Raw genomic sequence first — 20,652 nt, forward strand, 5'->3', positions numbered from 1 at the left:
CTTTTAGCTGAGAAATTTGACCTATTTACATTTATTATCACTACTGATATTTTCCACCTGTTTTTCTCATTTTTTAAAAATTATGTATGTCACATATTTTAATATGTTTTTCTTTAGTACTTTTCCCCTTTTTACCACTTTTACAATCATTCACTTCCTTACCACTCCAACCCTATCATACTGATATTATCTAGATTTAATATGGATTTATATGGTCATATCAGTTCAGTTCAGTCGCTCAGTCATGTCCGACTCTTTGTGACACCATGGACTGCAGCACGCCAGGCCTCACCGTCCATTGCCAGATCCCTGAGTTTAGTCAAACTCATACCCATTGAGTCCATGATGCCATCCAACCATCTCGTTCTCTGTCATCCCCTTCTCCTCCCGCCTTCAATCTTTCCCAGCATCAGGGTCTTTTCCAATGAGTCAGTTCTTCACATCAGGTGGCCAGAGTATTGGAGTTTCAGCTTCAGCGTCAGTCCTTCCAATGAATATTCAGGACTAATTTCCTTTAGGATGGACTGGTTGGATCTCTTTGCAGTCTAAGGGACTCTCAAAAGTTCTACAACATAATTCAAAAGCATCAATTCTTTGGTGCTCAGCTCTCTTTATAGTCCAACTCTCACATCCATACATAACTACTGGAAAAACTATAGCTTTAACTAGACAGACCTTTGTTGGTAATGTCTCTGCTTTTTAATATGCTGTCTAGATTGGTCATAACTTTTCTTCCAAAGAGCAAAGATCTATTAATTTGATGGCTGCAGTCACCATCTGCAGTCATTTTGGAGCCCCCAAAAGTAACATCTGTCATTTTTTCCATTGTTTCCCCATCTATTTGTCATGAAGTGACGGGACCAGATGCCACGATCTTACTTTTCTGAATGTTGAACTTTAAGCCAACTTTTTCACTCTCCTCTTTCACTTTCATCAAGAAGCTCTTTAGTTCTTCTTCTCTTTCTGCTATAAAGTGAAAGTGAAAGTGAAGTCGCTCAGCCATGTCCGACTCTTTGCGACCCCATGGACTGTAGCCTATCAGGCTCCTCCATCCATGGGATTTTCCAGGCAAGAATACTGGAGCGGGCTGCCATTTCCTTCTCTAGGAGATCTTCCCAACCCAGGGATTGAACCCAGGTCTCTCACAGTATAAGCTGCTGCTTTACCATCTGAGCTACCAGAGAAGTCCAGGGTGGTGTCAACTGCATATCTCAGGTTATTGATATGTCTCCCAGCAATCTTGATTCCAGTTTGTGCTTCATCCAGCCCAGCATTTCTCATGATGTACTCTGCATATAAGTTAAATAAGCAGCGTGACAATATACAGCCTTGACGTACTCCTTTCCCTATTTGGAACCAGTCTGTTGTTCTACGTCCAGTTCTAACTATTGCTTCCTGACCTACATATAGATTTCTCAAGAGGCAGTTCAGGTGGTTATATAGTTTATTTTATTTTTTATCTTGATTCTCCTATTCTCTTTTAGACTATAGCCACTTTACCATGATGTTTAATATTCTATTTATAATGTTTTATTTATTTATATCATATTTACTTCATCCCAAACTGTCTTCAGTGTTTGTATTTGTGGGTAAGCATTCTTAAGCATTTTATATTTCTCAGAATATTTTATATCATGACCTCACATGTAGATGATATTGGGCTGGATATAAAACTCTGTGTTTTAAGATCTTTTTATTCACTTTCTTTTTGCATTCGTTTTGCTATTTAAAATGTTTATGTTAATAAAATTCGTATTCCTTTGAACATAATCTCTTCTTACTATCATGCTCCTATGTTTTCTCTTTGTCATTGTACATTCGTAAGTTTAACTGTAATGCATCAGGATGTAGGTTTTCCTTCTTTGATATTCTATAGGCCCTTTGATTTTTAAGTCAGAGTGAAACAACACAATAAGATGAGATTAAAGACAATAGTTTCATCTTTGACTTAGTGTTAACTCTGGAATGCATATCTATTCTTTCTTATTTTCTTCCTTACAATTTTTATTTTTTTTCTCCCTGACTTTCCTAATACCTATTTATATTTTAGTTCTAATAATTCTGTCCTTCATACTAATTAGATTTTATTTTATATGTTTGGTTTCTTGGTCCTTCATCCTTCTGAGAGATTAATTTGGTTTTTATAATTTACTAATTCCTTTATTTCTTTCTCAGTTTATGTATTATGCTATTTTTCCATTTTATGGTTTTCTTCTTTTTTCAGGTATTATATTTTCATGTCTCCTATTTCTTCATGATCATGTTGGCCATTTTTATGTTTACTTGTTCTTATTTTAGATTATTATTGTTGTTGTTTAGTCACTCAGCAGTGTTTGACACTTTTGTGACCCCATGGACTGTGACCCACCAGGTTTCTCTGTTCATGGGATTTCTTAGGCAACAGTACTGGAGTGGGTTGCCATTTCCTTCTCCAGGGAGTCTTCCCAATTTGGGGATCAAACCCACATTTCCTGAACTAGGATGCAGATGCTTTACCACAAAGCCACCATGGGAGCTCCATTTTAGACTATAAATTATTGCAAACATCATCCTTTATTTCTTTAGAGTATGTATTAGATCAATTTTTAAAACTTGGTTTCGTGTAATCTTTTTTTTATTACTAAAACTTTTGCTTTTGATGTTATTTCTAACATTACATGTTGCTTAACTTTTAAAATAATCATTTTTCTTGAATGCTTTGATATTTTGATCTGTAAGCTCATTTTCTTTAGGGAATATTGGCTACTATGAAAGGTAGTGTTTGTATGGGCAGACCAGATCCCAGTCCATTTCAGTCTCTATGACCTTAGTAGGGAGATGTGAAAAATCCAGGGTAGAGAATTTTCGACACCAGGAATCACTTTTCATCACTTCTCACTTCAAAACAGTTTCTTAGATCAAGCACTCACTTTTTTCTACAAGAAAGAATTGTCTAAGAAAAGACAAGATATGTTCTACCTTGATGAAAATATTTTATAATAAATTCTTTACTAGGTGTTTTTAAAATTTGTGAGTTGTTTCTAATAATTATATTTCCCTATTGCTATGTCAATGATTTTGCTTTTCTGAAAAAAGTAATGATTTTTAACCAGAATAATAAATATTTCTTTATAAAATATCTATCCAGTTGCCTACTAGTCTGTAAGATAAAGCCAAGACTTAGACTTTAATACCTAAGTAGGAAGCAACAGTTAAAACTGGACATGGAACAACAGACTGGTTCCAAATAGGAAAAGGAGTATGTCAAGGCTGTATATTGTCACCCTGCTTATTTAACTTATATTCAGAGTACATCATGAGAAACACTGGACTGGAAGAAACACAAGCTGGAATCAAGATTGCCGGGAGAAATATCAATCACCTCAGATATGCAGATGACACCACCCTTATGCCAGAAAGTGAAGAGGAACTAAAAAGCCTCTTGATGAAAGTGAAAGAGGAGAGTGAAAAAGTTGGCTTAAAGCTCAACATTCAGAAAACGAAGATCATGGCATCTGGTCCCATCACTTCATGGGAAATAGATGGGGAAACAGTGGAAACAGTGTCAAACTTTATTTTTTGGGGCTCCAAAATCGCTGCAGATGGTCATTGCAGCCAAGAAATTAAAAGACGCTTACTCCTTGGAAGAAAAGTTATGAGCAACCTAGATAGCATATTCAAAAGCAGAGACATTACTTTGCTGACTAAGGTCCGTCTAGTCAAGGCTATGGTTTTTCCTGTGGTCATGTATGGATGTGAGAGTTGGACTGTGAAGAAGGCTGAGCGCCGAAGAATTGATGCTTTTGAACTGTGGTGTTGGAGAAGACTCTTGAGAGTCCCTTGGACTGCAAGGAGATCCAACCAGTCCATTCTGAAGGTGATCAGCCCTGGGATTTCTTTGGAAGGAATGATGCTAAAGCTGAAACTCCAGTACTTTGGCCACCTCATGCGAAGAGTTGACTCATTGGAAAAGACTCTGATGCTGGGAGGGATTGGGGGCAGAAGAAGGGGACGACCGAGGATGAGATGGCTGGATGGCATCATGGACTCGATGGACATGAGTCTGAGTGAATTCCGGGAGATGGTGATGGACAGGGAGGCCTGGCGTGCTGCAATTCATGGGATTGCAAAGAGTCAGACACGACTGAGTGACTGAACTGAACTGAACTGAACTGAGATTATAACTTTGGTTTGTAGGCCTTTCCTGATATGTATGTAATCTTTAAATTTTCACTAACATTTTACTCATATCTTTGAATGGAGGAAAGGCTGTTTAGATTATGGGAAATATATTACATATTTTGAAATTGAAACCAATTGTCTAATGATATTTAAAAAGTAACCAGCCATTCACATGAAATAGAGTAGTACCTACAACATAAAATTAAATAGGATATTAATTATTATGCTTCAGGGCATAAATTAGACAATAACACCCTCTTTCAACAACATATGAAATGACTCTAACATGGACATCACCAAATGGTCAGTACTGAAATTAGATTGATTACGGTCTTTGCAGTGGAAGATAGAGAAGTTCTATACCATCAGTAAAAACAAACTGGGAGCTGACTGTGGCTCAAATCATGAACTCCTTATTGCAAAATTCAGACTGAAATTTAAGAAAATAGGGAAAACCACTAAGCCATTCAAGTATGACCTAAATCAAATCTGTTACAATTACACAGTGGAAATTACCAATAAATTCAAGGGATTACATCTGATAGAACAGAGTGCCTGAAGGTCTATGGACAGAGGTTTGTAACATTGTATAGGAGACAGTGATCAAAACCATCCCCAGGAAAAAGAAATGCAAAATGGCAAAATGGTTGTCTGATAAGGCTTACAAATAGCTGGGAAAAGAAGACAAGTGAAAGGCAAAGGAGAAAAAGAAAGAGATACACATCTGAATGCACACTTTCAAAGAATAGCAAGGAGAGACAAGAAAGCCTTCCTCAGTGATCAATGAAAGAAATAGAGGAAAGCAATTGAACGGGAAAGACTAGAGATCTCTTCAAGAAAATTAGAGATATCAAGGGAATATTTCATGCCAAGATGGCCACAATAAAGGTATAATAAAGATATGGTAATAAAGAAATAAAGAATAAAGAAATGATATGGACCTAATAGAAGCAGAAGCTATTAAGAAGAGTTAGCAAGAATACACAGAACTATACAAAAGAGATATTAATGATCTAGATAACCACGATGGTGTGGTCACTCACCTAGAGCCAGACATCCTGGAGTGGGAAGTCAAGTGGGCCTTAGGAAGCATCACTATGAACAAAGCTAGTGAGGTGATGGAATTCCAGCTGAGCTATTTCAAATCCTAAAAGATGATGCTTTGAAAGTACTGCACTAAATATGCCAACAAATTGGGAAAACTCAGCAGTGGCCATAGGACTGGAAAAGGTCAGTTTTCATTTCAATCTCAAAGAAGGACAATGTCAAAGAATGTTCAAACTACTGCAGAATTGCACTTATTTCATACACTAGCAAAGTAATGCTCAAAATTCTCCAAGCTAGCCTTTCAAAAGTAAGTGAACTGAGAACTTCCATATGTTCAAGCTGAATTTCGAAAAAGCAGAGGAATGAGAGATCAAATTGCCAACATCCATTGGATCACTGGAGAAAAAGCAAAAGAATTCCAGAAAAACATCTACTTCTGCTTCATTGACTATGCTAAAGCCTTTGACTGTGTGGATCACAACAAATTATGGAAAATTTTTAAGGAGATGGGAATACCAGACCACCTGACCTGCCTCCTGAGAAATCTGTATGCAGGTCAGGAAGCAACAATTAGAACTGGACATGGAACAACAGACTGGTTCCAAATAGGAGAAGGAGTACACCAAGGCTGCATATTGTCACTTGGCTTATTTAACTTATATGCAGAGTACATCATGCAAAATGCCAGGCTGGATGAAACAGAAGCTGGAATCAAGATTGCAGGGAGAAATATCAATAACCTCATATATGCAGAAGACAGTACCTTTATGGCAGGAAGTGAAGAGAAACTAAGTGCCTCTTGATGAAAGTGAAAAAGGAGAGTGAAAAAGTTGGCTTAAAACTCAACATTCAAAAAACTGAAATTATGGCATCCAGTCTCATCTTTTCATGGCAAATGGAGAAACAATGGAAACAGTGAGAGACTTTATTTTCTTGGGCTGTAAAATCACTACAGATGGTGACTGCCGCCATGAAATTAGAATACACTTGCTTCTTGGAAGGAAAGTTATGACCAACCTGGACAGTGTATTAAAAAGCAGAGACATTACTTTGCTGACTAAGGTCCATCTAGTCAAAGCTATGGTTTTTCCAGTAGTCATGTGTTGATGTGAGACTTGGACCATGAAGAAGGCTGAGCACCAAAGAATTATGCTTTTGAACTGTGGTGTTGGAGAAGACTCTTGAGAGTTCCTCGGACTGCAAGAAACCAAACCAATCAATCCTAAAGGAAATCATTCCTGAATGTTTATTGGAAGGACTGATGATGAACCTGAAGCTCCAATGCTTTGGCCACCTGATTCAAAGAAATGACTCACTGGAAAATATCCTGATGCTGGGAAAGATAGAAGGCATGAGAAGAGGGGATGACAGAGGACAAGATGTTTGGATGGCATCACCGACTCAATGGACATGAGTCTGGTCAGCATCAGGACATGGTGAAGGGCAGAAAAGCCTGGCATGCTGCAGTCCACAGGGTTGCCGAGTCAGACACTACTGGAGCAACTGAAGAACAACCGAAGGTCAGGAGAAGATATTAATAGATATGTAATAGACCCACAGTTAAGCAGGATTGAATTCATTATCAGAACTCTAGCCCCATTTCTACAGAAATATGCATTGGGTATGGTCTGACCAAGTAATATTGACCCAGTGTAATGTTTTAGCTAGGAACCTATCACTTTATTGCTGCAGTGCAAATGTAATATGGCTCCTCTTAAACATTTCTACTGTTTGCTACTGCTGCATTGAATCTATCTGATTTCAAGCTGTTTAGGGAAAAATGCCCTTTTCCTAGTTCTTTCCCCCTTCTTTCTCTCTCACTCCCTGTCTTTTTGTTCAGCATGTCATTATATTTCTCAAAGACACAGTGCAAATGTACAATTCAGGTTGGTGATGCCTCCACTTATAACCAACAGGGTTTTCAAAAAAGACCTGGAAGCTTTAAAATTCTACATATATAGCTAAATGACTCACATGTTAGGGAAATGTGTGCTTTTAGAATTTGTTTCTAATTGCATTATTCTGATACTTACACTCATCATTTATCCAATTTGATAGGTTTTCTTGTCCCTATTTTTCAGATAAGGAAATATAGAGGGAATAAATATCTGAGTAGCTCAGTTCTAATATCCAAGATGCAAAAATACGTTTTAAAACGATGTTGTTGTTCAGTCGCTCAGTCATATCCAACTGTTTGCAGCCCTATGGAATGCAGCACGCCAGACTTCCCTGTCCTTCATTGTTATATAATCAATGAATTTATATAAAATAAAGATGAGGAGTCCTGACAGAGTAAATAATGAAAAGAAACAATATATGAAAACATGCATCTTAACACCATATGCAATCTGTAATGTCCTTGTTGATATGCATATACACTTGTGTATTAGCCTGATTTCCACTGTATTTTCCAAGTATTTTTCCCTCAGAAATATACAATATTAATCACATAATTTAGTAGATTATTATTCCAGAAACTAATTTTTGTCTTCATGTGTCCTTTCTTCACGATTATTTTCAGTCTGATTTTATAAGTATTAAAAAAATTTCCTTCTGCTTGGAGTTCTACAAAAAATAGGAATAAAGAGTTAGAGTCTCCATAATAATCTGAATATAGCTTTGTTTGATAATTTCTTAAAGGAAAGAAAACAGGTACTGCTTATTCGGCTCTTGATTGACTTCCCAGAAATGAAATGAAGATAATTAGAATGGAAATATTTTAAATGTTCAAATCTTGCATTTTAAATGTAGGTTGCTCTGGAATAATAAATATTAACTTGAGTTATGAATATTATTTAAATTTAATTTTCTTAGGAGATCAATCAATAAGCACATTTTCAATAACAATTTTGAATTGTGTATAAAGCATCTTAGCTTTCTGAAAAATTGCTCCCAAGGAGCACTTTAAGAATTGCAGTGTTGCTATCATTAGATATACCCTATATCCACTTGAGGCAAAGCAGTTTTAGACTACTTTTGGTTACCAGCTGGATATTTATAATAATCTAGAACATTAAGTGCACAATGTGAAAAAGTATGCCTTCCAGGAAGGAAAGTTTCTCAATTAACAGTATAAAACACTTCTTGACTGTGAATTGCTGGTAGTACTGATAGTATTAATGTTTCCAAAATATTCAACTATTATGCCTAATTCATGATATGTAATGAATTTTCAAGCTTTACTAATATGTATATTGATTTTTGTCTAAAGTGATGTTTTTAATCTTATTCATTTATAACCAGGTAATGTGCTGGATCAAACTCCTATAACTTTGTAAATATTAATAAAAATTTTTCTTCAGGAGTGAACTAATTTCTCCTTTTTCTTAAGCACAAATAGCTTTTTTCACATATCTTATCCACAAGCATTACCCAAAGATTTTACAAAGTTAATGCATATTCATTTTTGTTTAAAATTAAAAATGCTATATATTGCAAGTTTCTATTAATGATTGGTCAATTTAAGATAATACAACTAAATATATCAATATTCACCAAAGATTTGATTGATCTTTTCTACCTTTTTCCTTTAAAGGTATCTGGAAGTATTTTGGATGTGTATAGTGGTGAGCAGGAAATTTCACCAGTTAATATGGGCCTTACAAGTGCTTCTTGTCCAAGTAGTCTACCAATGAAAAGAGAAATTACAGGTAATGTTTCTTTTATAGTTTTCTTAAAAAAAAAAAAAAAAGCTCTGTAAGACATGAGTGACATATAATTCCAATCTAAAGACAACTTTTGAAATATTATCAAAATAGTTATAGTAAGTCTTCTGCATATGAACCTTCAAATTGCAAACTATCAAAGATGTGAACATGCGTTTGCATGTTCAGTCATGTAAGTTAGTTCACTTGTCTGGCATACATTGTCACAAGCATGCATACATTGTCACAAGCATGCTTTTGTGTACTTTACTGTACAGTACTATATAGAGGACAGTAGTACAGTATCTTTATTTCAAGTCCAGGATGTCTGAAAGCAAGTGTAAAAGCAATGTGATTTAGCTGGTACTGCTAAGAATTGCCAGTTATTGTACTGTACTACTGTATTTTCCAAGGTGCTATACTATAAGATTAAAAATGTTTTATTTTTTGTGTGTATTATTTGTGTGAAAAGTATTATTAAACTATTACAGTACAGTACTATATGGCTGATTGTGTTAGTTGGTTACCTAGGCTAAAAAAACAAATTGGACTTTTGAACGCACACTTGGAAAGGAACTCATTCATAGGTAGGAGACTTACTGTAGTTAAAATGGGAAACATTTCAAGAGTAAATCCACCTTTTTTTTCTTGATAACAACCCAGCAACAAGTTAGTATAACTTACAGTTCAACTCAGTGATTTTAGGAATTGGACAAATACAAATAGACACATGTAACCTCTAGTCATATGTATACAACAGTTTGACTAAGTTCCACTTTCACTTTGGGCTTCATGGTGGATCAGATGGTAAAGAGTCTACCTGCAGTGTGGGAGACTCAGGTTCGATCGCTGGGTCAGGAAGATCCCCTGGAGAATGAAATGGCAACCCACTTCAGTGTTCTTGCCTGGAAAATCCCACGGATGGAGAAGCCTGGCAGACTACAGTCCACGGGGTCGCAAAGAGTTGGATATGACTGAACGACTTAACTTAGCTAACTTTCACTTAATATAGATTAATTTTGATATTGCAAATATTTAATTTATTAGCATGTTTGCAAAATAACAGATTAATAGATTAGGAAACAATAGATTTTCCTCTTTTCAACTTGTTTCACAGATTTCAATGATTCACATTTAACTTTCTCAAGTGTGTAAAACTCCCTCTATTTTCAGTAATAAATTTCAAAATTGTTACAACTTAAAGGAATTACAGGGGCGCTTTCAAGTTAATTCAATAGGTAGGTGAGGAAATAGTCAGAGGAGTTATTTCCCAATGGTACACATCTGATTATAAGCAGAAGTCGATCAAAATAAGGATCTCTTGACTTAAAAGTCTAGTGTTAGTTTCTCCATAAAATAAAATAAAATTTAATAGAAATTTCTGTAACATGTTTTTAGTTCAGCATTCAAACATTTATCTTTAAATATTTTTCTTTAGTTAATATCAGCGTTTTTAATAAATACAATATTTCTATTCTTGGAATCTAACAAATGACTCAAAAATATCTATGCATTCAAATTATTTAGAGTAAAATTAATTAATTTAATCTTAAATAATCAAAATTTAATAAATATATTTTTATATTTCTATTTTAAAACTAGAATAATTCAAAGAACATTGTATTAATTATCTATTGCTATATAACAAAGTACTCCAAACTTAACAGGTTGAAATCATAAATGTTAATTATCTCATACAATCCCTATATTTCAGAAATCCAGGGGTGATTTATAAAATTGCTTCTAGCTCAGAGCCTTGCATAAGGTTGCAGTCAAGATATTGGCCAGAGATACAGATATTTGCCACTTGACAGGCTGGAGAATGCACTCCCAAGATGGTTCACTCACACATCTTCCTAGTCAGTGCCGCTTGGTTCTTTACCATGTAGAACTCTCCATGGGGCTGCTCAAGTGTCTTCATGATCTGACAAGTAGTGATTCAAGGAACACCCAAGGGGGAAGCTGAAAATGTCCTTTATGACCTAGTCTTGAAAGCCACACTAATCATTTTCACAATATTGTATCAGTTTCACAGATCAATCTTATTCAGTATGGAAGGGAACCATCAAAAGTATGACTGTCATGAATGAGAATCATGGTGGGCCATTTTGGAGTCTGACTATCACAAGTGCTTACAACCACATAGCACATAAAGTGTCTGTCACTTAAAGTATGGATTTGTTTGATAGGTATTTGAGAAATGTAGTTAGTTCCAATTCTTTGAATTTAGAAATCATAATTATTTATAAAAAATGAAGGTTGTGAAAATTTAGATTGAAATAATTTTGAATAATCTTAAAGTTCTGAGAATAATTATAATAAAAATGATTAAGAAGGTTAATATTTACTGTATGCTCTACTTCTTTTAATCATAACAATGATATTTAGTAAATATCATGCCAACTTCACAGATGAGAACTTAGGTAGAGACCCCAAGGCTACTAAATGGAGGGCCAGAATACAAATTCAGGTTTTACTATTTAAATCCCATAGGTTTTGCCACTGCCTTCTTACTAATATGTTGTTTCAAATTTCTAAATATTTGCAAAAATTTTTGTTATATCGCTTGGAGTAAGTAATATTATATTTTCACTTGTATTTCTGATTTTTTTTTTTTTTTTTTGACTGGAAGGATTGCAAGGTAGAAATAAGTACTCTTTCAATTATTTTCCTTTTGATCAGAAACAGATACTCGAGCTTTGGCCAAGGAGAGACAAAAAAAGGACAACCACAACCTCAGTGAGTATATTTTCTTTTTTCTAAGCAAAATGAATCAATGCAAGGGGATATGCAAGGAGGTTAAAATATGTGGTGTTTTATTGTCATCCATATATATTTTGAAGTCAGATGACCAAAATTAAGTGTACACGCTCATTAGTAGAGCTATTTTGGGGCAATTTAGACGATGCAAACTCTCAGAAAAGTGAGAAATTTTTATGAAGTGACATCTCAAGTTCTCTCCTTGATCATTTTCTCTCTCTGAAGAAGAATACTAATGAGGGAGATGAGTGCACTGAGTTACATTTGAACTCAATTGACTCCAAAGTTTAAAGAGATAAAAGTGACTTTAGAAAACGGACGCCATTCAGCCAAAAGTCACACCAAACCCATAGACACCTCAAAACTCACTACTGGACACTTCATTGCACTCTAGAGAGAAGAGATCCAGCTCCACCCCCCAGAACAGTGACACAAGCTTCTCTAACTGGGAAACCTTGACAAGCCACTAGTCCAACCCCACCCACAGGGAGCAACCTTCACAATAAAGGGAACCACAAACTTCCAGCATAAAGAAAGGCCACCCCAAACACAGCAATCTAAACAAAATGAAAAGGCAGAGAAATATTCAGCAGGTAAAGAAGCATGATAAACGCCCACCAAACCAAACCAAAGAGGAGGAGATAGGGAGTCTACCTGAAAAATAATTGAGAATAGTGATAGTAAAGATGATTCAAAATGTTGAAAACAAAATGGAGTTACAGATAAATAGACTGGAGATAAGGATTGAGAAGATGCAAGAAAGGTTTAATAAGGACCTAGAATAAATAAAGAAGAGTAAGTCAATAATGAATAATGCAATAATTGAGATTAAAAGCACTCTGGAGGGAACCAACAGTAGAATAACTGAGGTAGCTGATAAGTGAGGTGAAAGATAGAATGGTGGAAGTAACTGAAGCAGAGAGGAAAAAAGAAAAAAAGAATTAAAAGAAATGAGGACAACCTCAGAGACCTCTGGGACAATTTTAAATGCCCCAACATTTGAATCATAGGAGTCCCAGAAGAATAAGACAAAAAGAAAGGCCATGAGAAAATACTTGATGAGATAATAGTTGAAAACTTCCCTAAAATGGGGGAGGAAATAGCCACCCAAGTCTAAGAAACCCAGAGTGTCCCAAACAGGATAAATCCAAGGCAAAACACCCCAAGACACATATTAATCAAGTTAACAAAGATCAAACACAAGGAGCAAATATTAAAAACAGCAATGGAAAAGCAACAAATAACACACAAGGGGATTCCCATAAGGATAACAGCTGATCTTTCAATAGAAACACTTCAGGCCAGGAGGGAATGGCAAGACATACTTAAAGTGATGAGAGAAAAACCTACAACCCAGATTACTGTACCCAGCAAGGATCACATTCAAATATGAAGGAGAAATCAAAAGCTTTACAGACAAGCAAAAGCTGAGAGAATGCAGCACCACCAAACCAGCTCTTCAACAAATGCTAAAGGATCTTCTCTAGACAGGAAACACAGAAAAGTTTTATAAACTCGAACCCAAAACAACAAAGTAAATGGCAATGGGATCATACTTATCAATAATTACCTTAAACATAAATGAGTTGAATGCCCCAACCAAGACAAAGACTGGCTAAATAGATACAGAAACAATACCCCTATATATGCTGTCTACAAGAGACCCACCTCAAAACAAGGTACACATACAGACTGAAAATGAAGGGCTGGAAAAAGATATTTCATGTGAATGGAGACCAAAAGAAAGCAGGAGTAGCAATACTCATATCAAATAAAATAGACTTTGAAATAAAGGCCATGAAAAGAGACAAAGAAGGAGACTACCTAATGATCAAAGGATCAATCCAAGAAGAAGATAAAACAATTATAAATATATATGCACCCAACATAGGAGCACCACAATATGTAAGGCAAAAGCTAGTGAGTATTAAAGGGGAAATTAACAGTAACACAATAATAGTGGGAGACTTTAATACTCCACTCACACCTATGGATAGATCAACTAAACAGAAAATTAGCAAGGAAGCACAAGCTCTGAATGATACAATGGACCAGTTAGACCTAATTGATATCTATAGGACATTTCATCCCCAAACAATGAATTTCACCTTTTTCTCGAGTGCACACAGAACTTTCTCCAGGATAGATCACATCCTGGGCCACAAATCTAGGCTTGGTAAATTCAAAAAATTGAAATCATTTCAATGCTGTAAGATTAGATGTCAACTATGGGAAAAAAACTATTAAAAACACAAACATATGGAGGCTAAACAACATGCTTTAAACCAACAAATCACAGAAGAAATAAAAAAAGAAATCAAAATATTCATAGAAATGAAAGAAAAAGAAAACACGACAACCCAAAGCCTAAGAGATTCAGTAAAAGCAGTGCTAAGGGGAAGGTTCATAGCAATATAAGCTTACCTCAAGAAACAAGAGAAAAATGAAATAAATAACCTAACTTTACACCTAAGGCAACTAGAAAAAGAAGAAATGAAAAACCCCAGGGTTAATAGAAGGAAAGAAATCATAAAAATTAGGGCAGAAATAAGTGAAAAAGAAACAAAGGAGACTATAGAAAAAATCAACAAAACTAAAAGCTGGTTCTTTGAGAAGATAAATAAAATAGACAAACCATTAGACAGACTCATCAAGAAAAAAAAAGGAGAAGAATCAAATCAACAAAATTAGAAATGAAAATGGAGAAATCACAACAGATAACAGAAATACAAAGGATCATAAGAGACTACTACCAGTAGCTATATGCCAATAAAATAGACAACCTGGAAGAAATGGACAAATTCTTAGAAAAGAATAACCCTCCAAAACGGCACCAGGAAGAAAGAAAAAATGTTAAAAGACCCATCACAAGCATGGAAATTGAAACTGTAGTGAAAGTTCTTCCAACAAACAGAAGCCCAGGACCAGATGGCTTCACAGGTGAATTATACCAAAAATTTAGAGAAGAGCTAACATCTATCCTACTCAAACTCTTCCAGAAAATTGCAGAGGAAGATAAACTTCTAAACTCATCCTGTGACGCTACCATCACCCTAATATCAAAACCAGACAAAGATGCCACAAAAAAAGAAAACTACAGGCTAATATCACTGATGAACATAGATCCAAAAATCCTTAACAAAATCCTAGCAAACAGAATCCAACAACATATTAAAGAGATCATACATCATGACCAAGTGGGTTTTATCCCAGGGATGCAAGGATTCTTCAATATTCACAACTCAATCAATGTGATACACCACATTGACAAACTGAAAAATAAAAACCATATGATTATCTCAATAGATGCAGAGAAAAGCTTTGACAAAATTCAACATCCATTTATGATTAAAAAAACCCTCCAGAAAGCAGGCATAGAAGGAACATACCTCAACATAATAAAAGCCATATATGATAAACCATGGCAAACGTTATTCTCAATGGTGAAAAATTGAAAGCATTTCCCCTAAGGTCAGGAACAAGACAAGGGTGCCCACTCTCACCACTACTATTCAGCATAGTTTTGGAAGTTTTAGCCACAGCAATCAGAGAAGAAAAAGAAACAAAATGAATCCAGACTGGAAAAAAAGAAGTAAAACTCTCACTGTTTGCAGATGACATGATCCTCTACATAGGAAACCCTAAAGACACCACCAGAAAATTGCTAGAGCTAATCATTGAATATAGTAAAGTCACAGGATATAAAATTAACACACAGAAATCCCTTGCATTCCTGTATACCAACAATCAGAAAACAAAAAAAGAAATTAAGGAAACAATTCCATTCACCATTGCAGTGAAAAGAATAAAATACTTAGGAATAAATCTACCAAAAGAAATGAAAGACCTATGTATAGAAAACTATAAAACACTGATGAAAGAAATCAAAGATGATACAAATAGATGGATAAATATACCATGTTAATATATCAGAAGAATCAGTATAGTGAAAATGAGTATATTACCCAAAGTAATCTATAGATTCAATGCAATCCCTATCAAGCTACCAGGGGTATTTTTCACAGAGCTAGAACAAATAATTTCACAATTTGTGTGGAAGTATAAAAAACCTCATATAGCCAAAGCAATCTTGAGAAAGAAGAATGGAACTGGAGGAATCAATCTTCTTGGCTTCAGACTATATTACAAAGCTACAGTCATCAAGACAGTATGGTACTGGCACAAAGACAGAAATATAGATCAATGGAACAAAATAGAAAGCCCAGAGATAAATCCACACACCTTTGGACACCTTATTTTTGACAAAGTAGTCAAGAATATACAATGGAGAAAAGATAGTCTCTTTAACAAGCAGTGCTGGGAAAACTGGTCAACCGCTTGTAAAAGAATGAAACTAGAACACTTTCTAACACTATACACAAAAATAAACTCAAAATGGATTAAAGATCTAAATGTAAGACCAGAAACTAAAAATCTTAGAGAAAAACAGCTAAAACACTCTCTGACATAAATCACAGCAGGATCCTCTATGACCCACCTCCCAGAGTAATGGAAATAAAAGCAAAAATAAACAAATGGGACCTAATTAAACTTAAAAGCTTTTTCACAAGGTGAAAATACACCTTTCAGAATGGGAGAAAGTAGCAAGCCAAGCAACTGACAAAGAATTAATCTCAAAAATATACAAGCAGCTCATGCAGTTCAATTCCAGAAAAATAAATGACACAATCAAAAAATGGGCCAAAGAACTAAACAGACATTTCTCCAAAGAAGACATACAGATAGCTAACAAACACATGAAAAGATGCTCAACATCACTTATTATCAGAGAAATGCAAATCAAAATCACAGTGAGGTACCATCTCATGCCAGTCAGAATGGCTGCTATCAAAAAATCTACAAACAATAAATGCTGAAGAGGGTGCAGATAAAGGGAACATTTTTACACTGTTGGTGGGAATGCAAACTAGTACAGCCACTATGGAGATCAGTGTGGAGATTCCTTTAAAAACTGGAAATAGAACTGCCATACAACTCAGCAATCCAACTGCAGGACATATACACTGAGGAAACCAGAATTGAAAGAGACACGTGTACCCCAATGTTCATTTACAATAGCTAGGACATGGAAGCAACCTAGATGCCCATTGGCAGACTAATGGATAAGAAAGCAGTGGTACATATACACAATGGAATATTACTCAGCTTTTAAAAAGATTGCATTTGAATCAGTACTAATGAGGTGGATGAAACTGGAGCCTATTATACAGAGTGAAGTAAGTCAGAAAGAAAAACACCAGTACAGTTTATTAATGCATATATATGGAATTTAGAAAGATGGTAACGATGACCCTACATGTGAGACAGCAAAAGAGACACAGATGTAAATAACAGACTTTTGTACTCTGTGAGAGAAGGCAAGGGTGGGATGATTTGAGAGAATAGCATTGAAACATGTATATTACTATACATGAAATAGATTGCCAGTCCAGGTTTTATGCATGAGACAAGGTGCTCAGGGCTGGTGCACTGGGATGACCCTGAGGGATGGGATGGGGAGGGAGGTGGGAGAGGGGTTCAGGATGGGGAACGCATGTACACCCATGGCTGATTCATGTCAATGTATGGCAAAAACCACTACAATATTGTAAAGTAATTAGCCTCCAATTAAAATTAATTAATTAATTTTAAAAAAGAAAATGTACATCATTTAAAGAGCTAGAAATGTAACACCAGGTTCTTATCTTTCTGTGTCAATCTATTCCTCCTTTCCTAATGATAAGTTATTTTAAAATACTGCTTATGTTGTACTGCTGAATTCTACTACTGTCGCAAAAAATGTGGAGGCCAGGGCTCTGATGCCTTCCTGGGGGTCCATTTGCCTTCAGTAATGATCACATGAGATGAGTAAATGCATTCAAGGGAAGTTGTTTAGGGGCAGGGTGAGCTTTAAAGTGCTGTTTCATGTCTCTTAAGATAGTGCTTAACTATCTTAAGTCAGCTTGACTAGTTGAGTGTGAAGCATTTTTGTTCTGAGAACCAAATAAAAAATGAGAAAAGATTGCAATGAAAATAAATAAAATCTTTAAAGCTCTAAAACCAGGAATTTCCTTACATGTCGTTAGCTGAAATTGATGCTACATGTACCAGCAAATTTGGAAACTCACAGCACTGGAAAAGATCAGTTTTCATTCCAATCCCAAAGAAAGGCAATGTCAAAGAATGCTCAAACTATTACACAATAGCACTCATCTCACATGCTAGCAAAGTAAGGCTCAAAATTCTCCAAGCTAGGCTTCAACAATACATGAACCATGAACTTGCAGATGCTCAAGTTGGATTTAGAAAGGATCAAATTGCCAACATTCGTTGGATCATCAAAAAAACAAGAGAGTTTCAGAAAAACATCTACTTCTGCTTTATTGACTATGCCAAAGCCTTTGACTGTGTGGACCACAACAAATTGGAAAATTCTTAAAGAGATGGGAATACCAGACCACCTGACCTGCCTCCTGAGAAATCTGTATGCAGGCCAGGAAGCAACAATTAGAACTGGACATGGAACAACAGCCTGGTTCCAAATAGGAAAAGGAGTACACCAAGGCTGCATATTGTCACCCTGCTTATTTAACTTATATGCAGAGTACATCATGAGAAATGCTGGGCTGGATGAAGCATAAACTTGAATCAAGATTGCCGGGAGAAATATCAATAACCTCAGATATGCAGATGACACCACCCTTATAGCAGAAAGTGAAGAAGTAAAAAACCTCTTGATGAAAGTGAAAGAGGAGAGTGAAAAAGTTGGCTTAAAGCTCAACATTCAGAAAACTAAGATCATGGCATCCTGTCCCATCACTTCATGGCAAATAGATGGGGGAAATGATGGAAATAGTGGCTTTAGCTTGGGGGCCTCCAAAATCACTGCAGATGGTGACTGAAGCCATGACATTAAAAGATGCTTACTTCTTGGAGTAAAATTCTGGATCATGGAAAAAGCAAGAGAGTTCCAGAAAAACATCTATTTCTGCTTTATTGACTATGCCAAAGCCTGTGACTGTGTGGATCACAAGAAACTGTGGAAAATTCTGAAAGAGATGGGAATACCAGACCACCTGACCTGCCTCTTCTGAAATCTGTATGCAGGCCAGGAAGAAACAGTTAGAACTGGACATGGAACAACAGACTGGTTCCAAATAGGAAAAGGAGTACATCAAGGCTGTATATTGTCACCCTGCTTATTTAACTTACATGCAGAGTACATCATAAGAAACGCTGGACTGGAAGAAACACAAGCTGGAATCAAGATTGCCGGGAGAAATATCAATCACCTCAGATATGCAGATGACACCACCCTTATGCCAGAAAGTGAAGAGGAGCTAAAAAGCCTCTTGATGAAAGTGAAAGAGGAGAGTGGAAAAGTTGGCTTAAAGCTCAACATTCAGAAAATGAAGATCATGGCATCCGGTCCCATCACTCCATGGGAAATAGATGGGGAAACAGTGGAAACAGTGTCAGACTTTATTTTTTGGGGCTCCAAAATCACTGCAGATGGTGATTGCAGCCATGAAATTAAAAGACGCTTACTCCTTGGAAGGAAAGTTATGAGCAACCTAGATAGCATATTCAAAAGCAGAGAGATTACTTTGCCGACTAAGGTCTGTCTAGTCAAGGCTATGGTTTTTCCTGTGGTCATGTATGGATGTGAGAGTTGGACTGTGAAGAAGGCTGAGCGCCAAAGAATTGATGCTTTTGAACTGTGGTGTTGGAGAAGACTCTTGAGAGTCCCTTGAACTGCAAGGAGATCCAACCAGTCCATTCTGAAGGAGATCAGCCCTGGGATTCCTTTGGAAGGAATGATGCTAAAGCTGAAACTCCAGTACTTTGGCCACCTCATGCAAAGAGTTGACTCATTGGAAAAGACTCTGATGCTGGGAGGGATTGGGGGCAGGAGGAGAAGGGGATGACAGAGGATGAGATGGCTGGATGACATCACTGACTCGATGGATGCGAGTCTGAGTGAACTCCGGGAGTTGGTGATGGACAGGGAGGCCTGGCGTGCTGCGATTCATGGGGTCACAGAGTCAGACACAACTGAGCGACTGAACTGAACTGAGACAGCATATTAAAAAGCAGAGACATTACTTTACCAACAAAGGTTTGTCTAGTCAAAGCCATGGTTTTTCCAGTAGTCATGTATGGATGTGAGAGTTGGACTATAAAGAAAGCTGAGTGCCAAAGAATTGATGCTTTTGTACTCTTGAGAGTCTTTTGGATTGCAAGGAGATCCAACCAGTCCATCCTAATGGAAATTAATCCTGAATAATCATGGGAAGGACTGATGCTAAGTTGAAACTCCAATACTTTGGCCACCTGATGTGAAGAACTAACTCATTAGAAAAGACCTTGATGCTGGGAAAGATTGAAGGCAGGAGGAGAAGGAGAGGACAGAACGAGATTGTTGGATGGCATCACAAACTCAGTGGACATGAGTCTGAGTAAACTCAGGGATTTGGCAATGGACAGGGAGGCCTGGTGTGCTACAGTCCATGGTGTCGCAAAGAGTTGGACATGGCTGAGCGACTGAACAGAACTGAACTGTACCTGTGAAACCTGCATCTATCTGTTCATAAAGCATCCGTCTTCATGAGAGGGTAGGCTGACTATATGAAGGAGAAGAAGGCTAACCCACGGTTATAACAGTCCTTAGAGTAGTTGTGGAAAGGGAAATGATTTGCTTTTCATCACATAGTGGCAGAGCAGACAAGCATTGGTGAATTTTGTAAGACAAGAACCTGAAAGACAGAACTAGTTGTTTACAGAAAGAAGTAACACATCAAGGAACTAAAGCCTTCTCTCTTAGTTTTAAGGCTGCTATTACCTTCCTTTCTCCTTACTTCTCTCCTCTATGTTTGCACTTTAAATAACAGGCCATTTAATGTTAAGTATGATAGGTGCCTGGTATGATCATTATAGATGTCTCAGTGGTAAAGAATCCACCCTCACTACAGGAGGCACAGAAGACATGGGTTCAATCCCTGGGTTGGGAATTTCCCTGGAGGAGGAGATGGCACCCTAC

The 20,652-nt window shown here is 36.5% G+C and overlaps 1 protein-coding gene across 1 annotated transcript in view; it reads left to right on the plus strand.

Moving 5' to 3' along the window:
• TFEC (transcription factor EC) overlaps positions 1-20,652 on the plus strand; it is a 65,997-nt gene that overhangs the window by 34,940 nt on the left and 10,405 nt on the right. The window contains exons 3-4 of the mRNA XM_052639096.1: positions 8,744-8,858; positions 11,535-11,591. Coding sequence (XP_052495056.1) covers positions 8,744-8,858; positions 11,535-11,591 — 172 coding nt within the window. The remainder of the gene's footprint in view (positions 1-8,743; positions 8,859-11,534; positions 11,592-20,652) is intronic.

Source organism: Budorcas taxicolor, chromosome 4, assembly GCF_023091745.1.
Source record: "Budorcas taxicolor isolate Tak-1 chromosome 4, Takin1.1, whole genome shotgun sequence".
Taxonomy (NCBI): Eukaryota; Metazoa; Chordata; class Mammalia; order Artiodactyla; family Bovidae; genus Budorcas; species Budorcas taxicolor.